Source organism: Rutidosis leptorrhynchoides, chromosome 3 (genome assembly GCF_046630445.1).
Source record: "Rutidosis leptorrhynchoides isolate AG116_Rl617_1_P2 chromosome 3, CSIRO_AGI_Rlap_v1, whole genome shotgun sequence".
Lineage (NCBI taxonomy): Eukaryota > Viridiplantae > Streptophyta > Magnoliopsida > Asterales > Asteraceae > Rutidosis > Rutidosis leptorrhynchoides.
In genome coordinates this window covers 277473079-277485404 of record NC_092335.1, presented here as the reverse complement: position 1 = coordinate 277485404, position 12326 = coordinate 277473079, and the positions used below count along the sequence as shown (strand labels likewise).

The following is a 12326-nucleotide window of genomic DNA, read 5'->3' as shown; positions in this document are numbered from 1 at the left end:
CCGAGAACAGCGTTACCGGAATGGATCAACCAATTTCCCATCATCTATTCTAGATGAATTGGGGATGGGTTCGTAATATACTAAATTTCTGGAGGCAAGAAGAAGGTGATTCATTCCATCCACCAAATTGTCCTCTTAACGATGAACCTGAAGCACTTACCGGCGAACCTATTCGAAACACCATTTTCTCGCTCATTTCTAGAGTATCTCGTCATGACTACATACTATCCCATATTTCGAATCTTGTTCATTCGCTCGTTCCAACTGTCAATCATCCCGGTATAATAGAAGAAGTCAACGAGCTTCGCGCTCGGGTAGTGGCTTTAGAAAATACGGTGCGAAGGTTACAAACACCAGCAGCAGCACCAGCAGCATAATCTGTATCACTATCAACAACGCCGACAGTACTCTTGTTACCCCCAAAATCTCAACATCACAAACTGTATCTCGGATATCAACACCACATACCTCAAAAACCTCATCGGAACTTCGAGTATGATCTTCGTTCTATATATCGTTCTACATCGATTATCTTCGCTTTACGTATCGTTTTACCTCATTTATCTTCGTTCGACCTGGCGATTATGTAATCTCTAATGCTTTAGAAGTTATGTAATCTAGTATTAACGATAAATCAAATGAGTTTAATACTTCATTGACTCATTGAATCTATGATTACATCTGAAGAAAATATATATGCAAGTATATTTTTATAAAGATTGTAATTAAAAATTCTTTCGTACAAACTGTTAATGATGAAAATATTTTAACGGGTGGGTAGTACCCGAGGAATATTTAGAATTCACATTAATAAGTTACGTTGTACATTCTCTAAATCTGATTCAACGGTCATTTACTATCCTACTTACAACTACCGATATACGTATCCGTTCACCACAGAATAACCATTTCTATTCAAATTTCATATTTGGATTTTGATCTATCAGAATCCAACAAGTGGCATAATGAAGAAAACATTGGACAAAAATAAAAAGTGTTAGAAACAAACGAATTAATTAATTGAAATTGTGATAGGATTTCACGCTAACTGTTCCGGCTAACTGTTCCCAGTTAACTGATTAACATTTAATTTATCGCAATTTACATTCTCGCAATTTTATTTATCATCATTTAATTTCTGTTATTTACTTTTACGCACTTTAAATAACGGGACACGTATGCAAGGTTTCGACTTATCATATCGACCCATCTATATATATATTTCGGAACAACCGTAGACACTCTATATGTGAAGGCGGGAGTTGGCTATACAGGGTCGGAGTTGATTTCAAAATATATATATACTTTGAGTTGTGATCGACACCGAGACCGGTATACGGGTCACGATACGTATTATTTAATTCGAATATTATATATTAAATTATATATGAATCATTGAACCATCGGACTATTGGACTGCTAACTTTGGACAATTAAAATGAATTAAATTAAAATATTGATTATAACATATGAAACTAAATAATTCTTCAAGTTTGCCACTTGATTTCATCCTAAACCTCATTTGTACTTCGACAATTATAATCCTCGTTCAAATCTTTTCATGATTCTTGAAAACACTTCAATCGAGAAGTTAAACCAGCCGCACCTTGTTTACGGAAGAAAGATTTATGCATACAGTTATACACCTGAAACTTTCAAAACCGAAGTTATCGTTAAAACTTATCCGCGTCAAATTCCTTATCATTCATTGGCAAAAACAACCTTACATTTCTCTTTTCAATTTAAGTCAATTTTGTCACAGCTCCACTTTGATTTCTCAGTAGGACCACTCTTATTATAACCTCGATATATATACCTTGTCCTTTCACCATTGTTACCGGAGAACCTTTCATATTCCACGACATCATGTACCAGCAGCTTGTCATCTTTTTGGCAGAATCCGCAATTAGTATTTTAAAAATCTCGCAAAACTTCTCAGTCATACCTATAACGTCTATTCCTAAGGATTTCATACTCCGAAGGTGAAGTTTCTGAAAAATACCCTGAATTATGAAGTAGTTCTTTAAATGCTGATGAAGCAGCGAAAATTGTAAACGATTTTAAACAGTCAAAAGTTTGATGATGAAGCACAGTGTGTCGATAAAACTCAGAAAAAGAGAAGAGTTGGAACCGGAAAACGGTTTGAGCAAAGTATGAAAGAGGTTGTGGATAAATAACAAGAACTGAATCTGCTTTCAAAGGATTCAAACGATTCAGTGCCTGCTGAAACCATTAGTAAAAAACCCTACCCCTTATTCTAAACCTCTCCCGATGATATTCTTCATCATCATCTTATCTTAGATATTATAAGATATCTTCATATCTTCCGTTATACATATTCTCCATATTTCTGGAGATATTTTCACAACTACTCTTATCTGAGAATATTTATCTCTCCGTAATATCTGCATTACAACATAAAAGAAACTGTGTCAATTTCTAAATTTTGAAACCTCCAAGTTTAAAATATGAATGTTTTAAAGTAGTGTTGGGAACTGATGCATGAATTAGTATAATATAATGAAACTTGATCAACTTCATTATATTACAGTAAGTCATGTTAAGTTTCTAATGGAATGTGATGATTCACAGTACCGTCATCATGTGCCATGTTACACGGCTCTTACCTTCTATCAAGTCTCCAAACATATTAGAACGTATCACCTTGATAGTTCTATTTTTTTCAAAATATTCGAGTAATTTAACGAATCAAGATCGTGCCATTACAATTTCATTCTAAAACCAATAGCTAGGTTCATTCCAAATTTCCTACCTACGAATTTCGGACCATTGTTCGCTTGGCTCGAGGACGGGAAGAAGAAATGAAGGGACAAAACCTCAGAATAGAAATAGGAACATAAACCACAGCAAATAAGAGAGAGCATTAACTGTGGATGACAATGATTTTAAGGGACGGGAGTAGGAACATCGAAATATAAGGGAAGGTATAAAACCTAACAACAACCCCGAAACTACAAACCGTGCATATCAATACGTATTGCAACGTAAAGGCACGGGAGAATTAAAAACATTATAATTCCAAGGAAAGGATAAAAGAGAATAGATTCTTCTGGTGATAGATGAAAAAGAAGAATGAAAGATATGAAAGTTAGAAATATAACAAGGGTTAGAATGGGATGGAGCATATTAGCGAATGTCTTAAAGTAGGAACTAAAGAGAAAGAATAGAAGATGTGGGAAGAAAGAAAGGGAAGGAGGTAAATTTATAGTGAAATATTCGACAAAGAAATCAAAACAGATTGCCGCGTTAAATCAAAGAAGATCCTGATCGCCGCAAAACTAAATCTTATTACATAAGATTTTCTTTAAAACCCTTAAATCCCGGAAATCGATCATAATCACGTCATCGGTTACAACAATTCTATATTTACTCATTTCACTCTTTTGTGATAGCTTCGCTCGTGCGTCTCACATAACCAAATCGTTTTATCTAAATCTTTCAATAATGATAAAATTTCATTATTACCTCATATTCGTCATGAAAACATTCCTATTGTTATTTATGACAACCTCTACCAAATTTCGAGGACGAAATTTCTTTAACGGATGGGTACTGTAACGACCCGGAAATTTCCGACCAAATTTAAACTCTAATCTCTATATGGTTACGACACGATAAGCAAAAACCCTAAAGTTGACCCGCACTTTTTCGATCGTTCTATACTTATAAGATTAATATTTACATAAATTAAACCTTACCAACATGATAAGCAATCCAAATTGTTGAGACTTATGTTTTTGAAAAGAGTTTTACACAACGTTTGACCGTCTAGTTTGACCGATGATATCACGAACTATATAACATATGATAATTATACGTTTGTGTATATATATGTATATATACATATTTAACATGGTTTATGGATGTTTTAATATCTCATTTTGTATTAATAACAATAAGTTATAAGTATATTTTGAAACTACTAACTTAAGTTTTCAAAACAATAACCATACATAACGTTATTTGATATAAATACTTATGACTTATAATGTTTATACATATAACGTATAAGTAATGTATTTAATCACTTTTAAGGACTTAAATACATAAAACAATATAAGTATATTCACAAAAGATAGCTATATTTGAATCCTCGTTCCGTTTTCTCAAAGATTTCTACACGTATATTTAGGGTATATGTACCCGTATCATACGCAGCTTCTAGATGTATTTACTATTGGTATATACCAATAAAAATCTGCTCCTTAGCAGCCTTAAATGATTAAGAAACATGTGGAACCAACCATTTGTCAAGTAGCATGAATTATTTAGCAAGAAAACAAAGTTAGGTATCATTTTTTTTCTTTATATACTAAAAACGTTTTTATGCATGCACACCATTTCTTCACCCCATTTTCTCATACTTACACTCCCATTTCTCTCTCAAAATACTCTTAACTTTATACTTGATCATCTACAAGCATTTTCCCCATCATTTAGCTTCAAAAACCTTACTTAATCACCATAAGAAAACCATACAAAAACACTTCAAGAAATCCTTCCAAGAACACAAACTTACTTCCAATCTTTCATCCACTTCCATCACCCTTTTGGTTCTAGGTTCTTACTCCTCTTTTACAGCAACCTTGTCCAAGGAACTTGAGGTAGTAACTATGTTCATAACCTTATTCGATTCATATATATATAGCTATCTTATTTTGTGGTATAAAATTTTAACAACAAGAACATAGTTTGAAAGTTTTCAAACTTGTTTGCAAACTAAATAGATCCTTCTAACTTAACTTTTAAAATACTTCAAGACCTGTAATATAACTTAATTATATGCTAATTTAACAAGGTAAAACTTGGTTTTTCAAAGAATACCTTAAAAACTGTTTTTACGACGTCGGAGTGCAACCGGGGACTGTTTTGGGTTGGATAATTAAAAACCATCTTAAACTTTGAATTGGAGGTTTATTTTCTGGAAAAATGATTTTTACTATAAATATGTTAACACATAAAAATTTCATGATTTAATTCAAAGTATAGGTATTTTTAGAAAAATGGTCATTAAATGATATTTTTGTAACAAAAATGTTTAACTTCATAAGTTTCACTAAAGTTTCACCTATGCCGTGTGATTTTGAATACATACTAAGGTATTTACAGTTCATAGTCTTAAAGAGGGACTCGATCCAAGGAGATGGCAAGTTGAATCAACAAAAACGGAGTTGTAACGAAGAAACTATGACCGAAACAAAATCGGATATCCAAGACTAGTTTAGCCACGAAAATAATTGGGAGAAATTAAATAAATCACATCTTTCTAAGATAACATGATATTTTATATATATGTACTCATAATTCAATTTTATATGGTTCAGGATCACCCGTAAACAATACGAGAAGATTAATCATAAGATCCCATGATTGTACGCAACACGTCATTTGACAACACCGGTACTTTATGTACGCAACACGTCATTTGACAACACCGGTACCGTGGGTCAAGATTAATCTCGACCAATACATATACGATGGGGGTTTTATTCATTTCATTGGGGGTTTATTAAACACCTAAAAATGAACCATTAAAATTGAATTACTAACATCGGACTGCTAACTACGGACTAAGGAATTATTAAAAGTATTAAAAGTATAACAAGTATATATATATGTGACGATTGTTTAAAAATGAAAATATATTGATATATTATATATGGATAGGTTCGTGATATCAACCGGAAGACCAAGTCAAAATATTTATATCTTCAAGACAACAGTGAGTATATAGTCCCACTTTTGAACTCTAAATATTTCGGGATGAGAATACATGTATTTTATGTTTTACGATATGGACACAAGTAACTGAAAAATATATTCTACGTTGAGTTGTACCACTGGCATACTTCCCTGTAGCTTGGTAACTAATATTTACAGCGGTATTGTAAACGCGAATCCTGTTGATAGATCTATCGGGCCTGACAACCCCAACCGGACTGGACGACCAGTATTCAACGGTTGCACAGTACTTCGTTTTGTGACTACACTTGGTACGGTGTAGTAAGATTTCATATTAAAGGGAATATGCGACGTGATTGAATGTTAAGTATGGTTACCAAGTGCTCAACCACTTAGAATATTTTTATGAAAATGTTTATATATGAAATCTTGTGGTCTATATATATATATATCGCTGCCGGCATTAAACCTATATCTCACCAACTTTATGTTGACATTTTAAAGCATGTTATTCTCAGGTATGAATTAAGTCTTCCGCTGTGCATTAGCTCGTACTAAGGATACTACTTGAGGCTATTAAGGACTTATATCATAAGGCGTTGCATTCGAGTCATTGAAGTTCATAGAGACTATTATTAAGTAAATGGCGGTTTAGATCATTTGAATATTATGAAATGTCAGGCGATTATGTCAATTCTGGATGTAACTATAGATTGCCTTTTAAGAATAAATGCAACGTTTGTAAGATGTATCATATAGAGGGCAAGTACCTCGCAATGTTATCAACTATTGTAATTCGTTTGTAATCAATATGGACAACGTTCGGATGATTAGTTTCGGATCCTTTCAATAGGTGTATTTGTAAAGGTTGTTTTGAACCACAAGATTTAGTATTCCCATAACGTTGATTATCTAAATTGTTTGCATTCCAAAAGTATGTTCGCGAGCACCCAATTATCAAGACTTTACTGTTTGGTACCCTGTTACGTAGTATTAGAACATACACTAAAATCAAAAATATATTTCATCCACCGACGGTAGCGAACCGTCCGAATGAGGGCACGTCTAGCCTGCATGGATCCACACAACATAAGTTCACGCTTTACACCAAGTGTAACTAATGATAATTGAATTGAGGATTTTCATTCTAACTCGCTGTGGAATGTTTGTTTTTGTACTTGTGTTCAAAGCATAAAAGTATGATATGTATATGTTTCTCATCCCATAATTTAAAAGTATAAAAGTTGTTTAAAAGATGGGACTATGATCTCACCTCGGGTGCACGAGTATAAATGTACTTCACAAAGTAAACGTGTGCATGAAAGTTTTTTAGTCTTGACCTAAACAAGTAAGTTGTATCAATTAACCGGTTACGACATAAGGTCAGGCGAAATGTGTTCAATTAGTCCTATGGCTCGTTACGACTCGATTATGTAGCATGTGAATCACGTTGTCAAGTTTCATGCAAGATATAAGTATAAAAGCTTGTTAGAATGATTGCATTAGTGTTTGGTTAAGTTTGAATAAAAGTCAACTTTGGTCAATTCAACGTCAACGAAAAAGTCAACACGTTCGGGCCGGGTCCCGAACTATTTTTCTGAGGTTTTTAATCATATATAAGCATGTTAGCCAAGTTTTATGTTGATCGGAGGTGCGTAGCATAGTTAGAATTAAACGAAAAAGTGAAATTTTAGACAGCCGGGTTTGGAGCGCTACTCAAGGTATTGGAGCGCTGCTCCATGTATCTATTCAGCAATCTGGGCAGTTTGAACACTTAACACACGAATCCAACTTCAAACAACCATAACTAATGAACCGTAAATATTCAAAACATGTATCTTATATCGTTGGAAAGGTTATTTCACGGGGAATACAATTAAACCCTTTTCATCACACAAAAATATCATTTATAATAACCGAATTCTCGTCAAGTGATCATTAAAGGTTTATTATCAAGGTTTCAAGTTCACAAAATGCATACGATGATTCAGGAACTTAATACACACATATAATACGCCGTTTTGTAGGTAATTACGCATACATTGCAACTAAACACTTACAACATTTCATGGCATTCAAAGCATCAAAAGTTTATTTTAAGTCTATCAAACCCTAACCAAAATTCACAAAATCAACAATCATGTTAATGAAGTCTTTCCAAGTCAACCTACACATCAAATTAAAGCTAATGATGCTAGTAACACAATTAATACATGAACTTCAACATTTAAACAACATCTAATCAACCAAAATCAAGGATTTAATAAACCCATTTTAAGTTCATGCTAGTTTATGCAAAATAACAAGATCGAGCAAATAAATCACATATTCATGTTAGACTCGAGCCATAGACACTAACTAACACCATTTCAAGTCTATAAAACGAATTTAAGAAATCTAGAGTTTTTAGAAATCTTACCCCAAGTAGTGAAATTAGTCCCAAAATGTAGAGGATGAAGAGAGGATCACAAAAGTACAATTTTTTTTATGTTTGCTTGCTTGAATTAAAATAGATGATGAATTTAGGATTTGGAGTTTGAGAGCACAAATAATGGAAGTAGTAGGAAGAAGTGGGAGGTTGAAGAAAATGAATGGATGGGATGGTGGGTTGACTAGTTGTCCTAGTCAACTAGTTTGCCCGCTTGACAACCTTAGTCCCTCGAGTTTAAAGCGGGTACGTGAATTAACCAAAAGAATTATTTTAAAAACGCTAAAGTAAACGATAGATGTTATACTCCAGTAACGGGAATATCAAGAACATTAGTTAACGAAAAGTACAAATATAGATGACGAAAGATATTATTATAAAAAAAATGGGCATTAAAATGAATTAACGGAAAAATTCGGGATGTTACACCAAATACGCGCTTGAATTAATTGTGATGTGCTGATATTATGTGATGTCAGGTGTTGTACAAACCTGAGGTTTCGAGTAGATTGGCTAAGTAGGCTATCGAACTGGGAGAGCATGAAATCAATTACTCCCTGCACACGGCGGTAAAAGGCCAGATACTTGCAGATTACTTGGCTGAAACAACAGGAGAAGTAGAGGCACTCGTGGAAAGTACTACAATTGGCTTTAACGAGAATCAGGTATGGGAACTGTATACAGATGGAGCTTGTGGACCCAAAGGCGCTGGTGTTGGACTGGTCCTCACAAGTCCCGATGGAGAGGAGCATACTTATGCACTCCGGTTCAGGTTTGCTGCGACCAACAATGAGTTCGAATATGAAGCATTGTTGTCTGGGATGTGTATAGCGCAACAACTTGGAATAAAGCACTTAGATGCATACGTGGACCCACAGTTGGTCACTAACTAGGTCAATGAATCGTTAAGGGTGCATGAAGCCTCTATGAAGTGGTACATGGAGCTGGTACACGAACTAGCAAATGAATTTGACGTTTTTAGGTTAATGCAGGTACAAAGGTGGCAGAAAAAGAAAGTAGACGCACTAAGAAAACTGTCCGCTTTGGCCTTCGATCTTCTACACAAAAACGTGTGGGTTGAAGTGTTAATAGAAAAATCTATCGATGAGAAATCAACTGTTGCGCCCATCGAGGAGGAAAGCCTAAATTGGATGACACCATTGGTAAAACTCTTAACTGAGGGCAAACTTCCTGCAGATGAAAAAGAAGCGCGAAAGATCCGCATGAAAGCTCCCATGTACGCGTTAATTGAAGGTGTCTTATACAAGAAATCTTATTTAGAAACAAGCATGTTGTGCATTGCACCTAATCAAGCTAAAGAGGTGCTTCAAGAAGTTCACGAGGGTTCTTGTGCTTTACACTTAGGGTACATAACAATCGCTGCAAAAGTGATGCGCATAGGGTATTACTGGACCACCATTCACAGTGATGCAGCGAAAATTGTAAGGACGTGCCAATCACATCAACGGTATGCACCAATAAGTTGAGTAATACGACATCTAATGATACCGATAACGGTAGCATGGCCTTTCGTCAAGTGGGCCATTGATATGGACAAAACGGATGGTTTTATTTATGCGGTGTCGTTAGGTCGCAAAATGTCAGAATCATTTACCAAAAGAGAGTAATGGTTTTATTATTTATATTTAGCTGGGTTTCCTAGCTATAATTCACTTACTTGTCTTCTTTTTAACGAGTAAGTGGTAAATATAACTCAGGTTCGTATTTTTGTATGTTTGCTCAGTAACGTGGGATAAAAGGGCCTAAATAGTTAACCCTAGTGACAAGTGGTGATAGATTGAACTTTACTAATGTAATACAAATTATAAAGATAAAAAGGGATAGATATGAAGAATAAAGTACTGACGAAGAATTATTTCACGAGTTGACTTCTTAGAATGAACACTAATCAATTGGGTCATTAACCTAATCAATTTGTCACTAAGAGTTTAGGCTTTGAAGATTCAGGCTAAGACGAATATCCCTACTCCCAACATTAACCTTAGAGGGTTTAAACGACCTTATGGATAGAATCCTAGGTACATGAATAAAGTGGTATATCTCTAAAGGAAAGTCTCAGCTTTTCTTAATCCTAGTTGGTCTAACTGCAGTATCATTCCTCCAATTAATACTAAGTTATGACTTAACATTAATAGATGTGCAATCTTAGGTATTCTAAGGTACTGCTAATTGAATTAGAGGTCTCTCCTTTGCGATCACTTACTCAACCCCAAATCATCTTACAACATCTCAAGAACGTTGCTTCTGACGCGAATCATGCTTTTGAGTAAGCCAGTGTTCACTGAACTCTATATTGCCTACTATAATCACAACCTAAATGGGCAGCTCTTCTCTGACGGATAAGTGATTAAACGTACGTAGGTACTATATCCCTATTGTGACGTTAAGCACACATAACTATTTACCTTGTATCCTAGGGTTGATCAGGTCCTAATACTTGGTTATAGCGACGTGTATAAGTGAAAAGGGTGATCTTTAAATTAGACTTCTAAACCGTCAAGGTTTTAGCATAACAATAACATAAGTTTCAGATAAGATATTAAACATGTAATAAACATTTGCAACGGATAGATAAGCATGCAGGATGAAAGCAACTTAAAGTAACAAGATAACTTTATTAAATTAAGGAAAGCATTCACCATTTACAGACGAGATCTGGACCATTACAAGTGTTGACATCCTCTAGACCGCTCCTAGTACAATCTTCGGTGTTCACCTCCGGGTACTTAACTTCCCGCTCGGAGGTGAGAAGGCCTTGAAAGCTCTAGTGTGAGAAAGTGTATTGTAGTGAGAGAGTGAAAAGAGGTGTGTCTAAAAATTGATGACAAAAACCTTTTAAATAGACTTGATTTTTTCCTGCATACAGCTGGCAGGCCGTATGACAGGCCGTTTGGGCTGGCAAGCCGTTTGTTGTGCCCGTTTACAATAGTCGTATGGCAGGCCATTTTTCACACTGGCAAACCGGATGGCAAGCCATATGGCCTGCCCTGGTCAGCTTGTTTTCACTGGATCGTAACTTGATTTCCTTGATTGTGACTTGGTTTTTCATCTTTCACCGTTTTCGCTCTAGAATCTTCATTTTAGCTCTGATTCTCTTGATTCTTTTTGCATCATATTCGTAATTACAAATTCTATAAAAGTTGAAGAAGCTTGAAACTTTATTACTTTTGGGCTTTAATATCGAGGTAAAAATGTGACTTTTTAGCCGATATCAGCCATCGACATTGTCGGTCCTATTACTGCGTGCTCCGATACGCATGAAATAATACACTAATGTAATAATTTTCAATATACGCATTTTAACAGTAATCACATTATCATTGCTTGCTCGGGAGGAATAAAATTCTTGGTGGTGGCAATTGATTATTTCACCAAATGGGTGGAGGCAAAGGCATTGGCAACAATTACTAGTAGGAGCATTCGTAACTTCTTTTGGGAAGATATTGTGTGCAGGTTTGGTATCCCCAATGAAATTTTCAGCGAAAATGGTACTCAGTTTGAAGGCGAGCCTTTCAGGAGCTGGTGTCAAGAGCTGAATATCAAGCAGTCATTTACTTCGGTCGCTCACCCACAGGCTAATGGCCAATGTGAAGTAACAAATCGAGATATCGTGAAGGGGATAAAAGCGCGCCTGGCTTATATGGAAATGGGTGGGTTGATGAGCTCTTGAGTGTTTTGTGTGCGCATCGCACCACTCATAAAAATAGCACAGGAGAAACACCCGTTCATCTTAGTCTATGGTACGGAAGCAGTAATCCTTGCTGAAGTAATGGTTCCAACGAAGTGCATACGAAGCTTAAATGAGTCAACTAATGTTGAAGACTTGCGCGCTAATCCAGATATGCTAGAGGAGCACAGAGAAATAGCTGCCATATACGAGGCTATTAACATGTGATGACCCGTCCTAATCCATCTGGACGAATACATTACATATGGTTACATCGCGAGGTGCTTGACCTCTATATGGTGCATTTTACAAACATTGCATTTGTTTTTAAAAGACAAACTTTCTTTAAATTGAAAGTTGACAACATGCATACCATTTCATAATATGTCCCAACTATAATTAACTTAATAATAATCTTGATGAACTCAATGACTTGATTGCAACATCTTTTGAAATATGTCATGAATGACTCCAAGTAATATCTCTTAAATGAGCAAATGCACAGCG

General features: G+C 35.2%; 1 protein-coding gene across 1 annotated transcript; it reads left to right on the top strand.

Annotated features, from left to right (window-relative positions):
- The first annotated feature begins 8254 nt into the window (after window positions 1-8254).
- LOC139901005 (uncharacterized) lies at window positions 8255-11822 on the top strand. Its single transcript, XM_071883747.1, has 4 exons — window positions 8255-8377; window positions 8653-9012; window positions 9124-9599; window positions 11459-11822. The coding sequence occupies exons 1-4, from the start codon at window positions 8255-8257 to the stop codon at window positions 11820-11822; spliced, it is 1323 nt and encodes a 440-aa protein (XP_071739848.1).
- The last annotated feature ends 504 nt before the right edge of the window (window positions 11823-12326 follow it).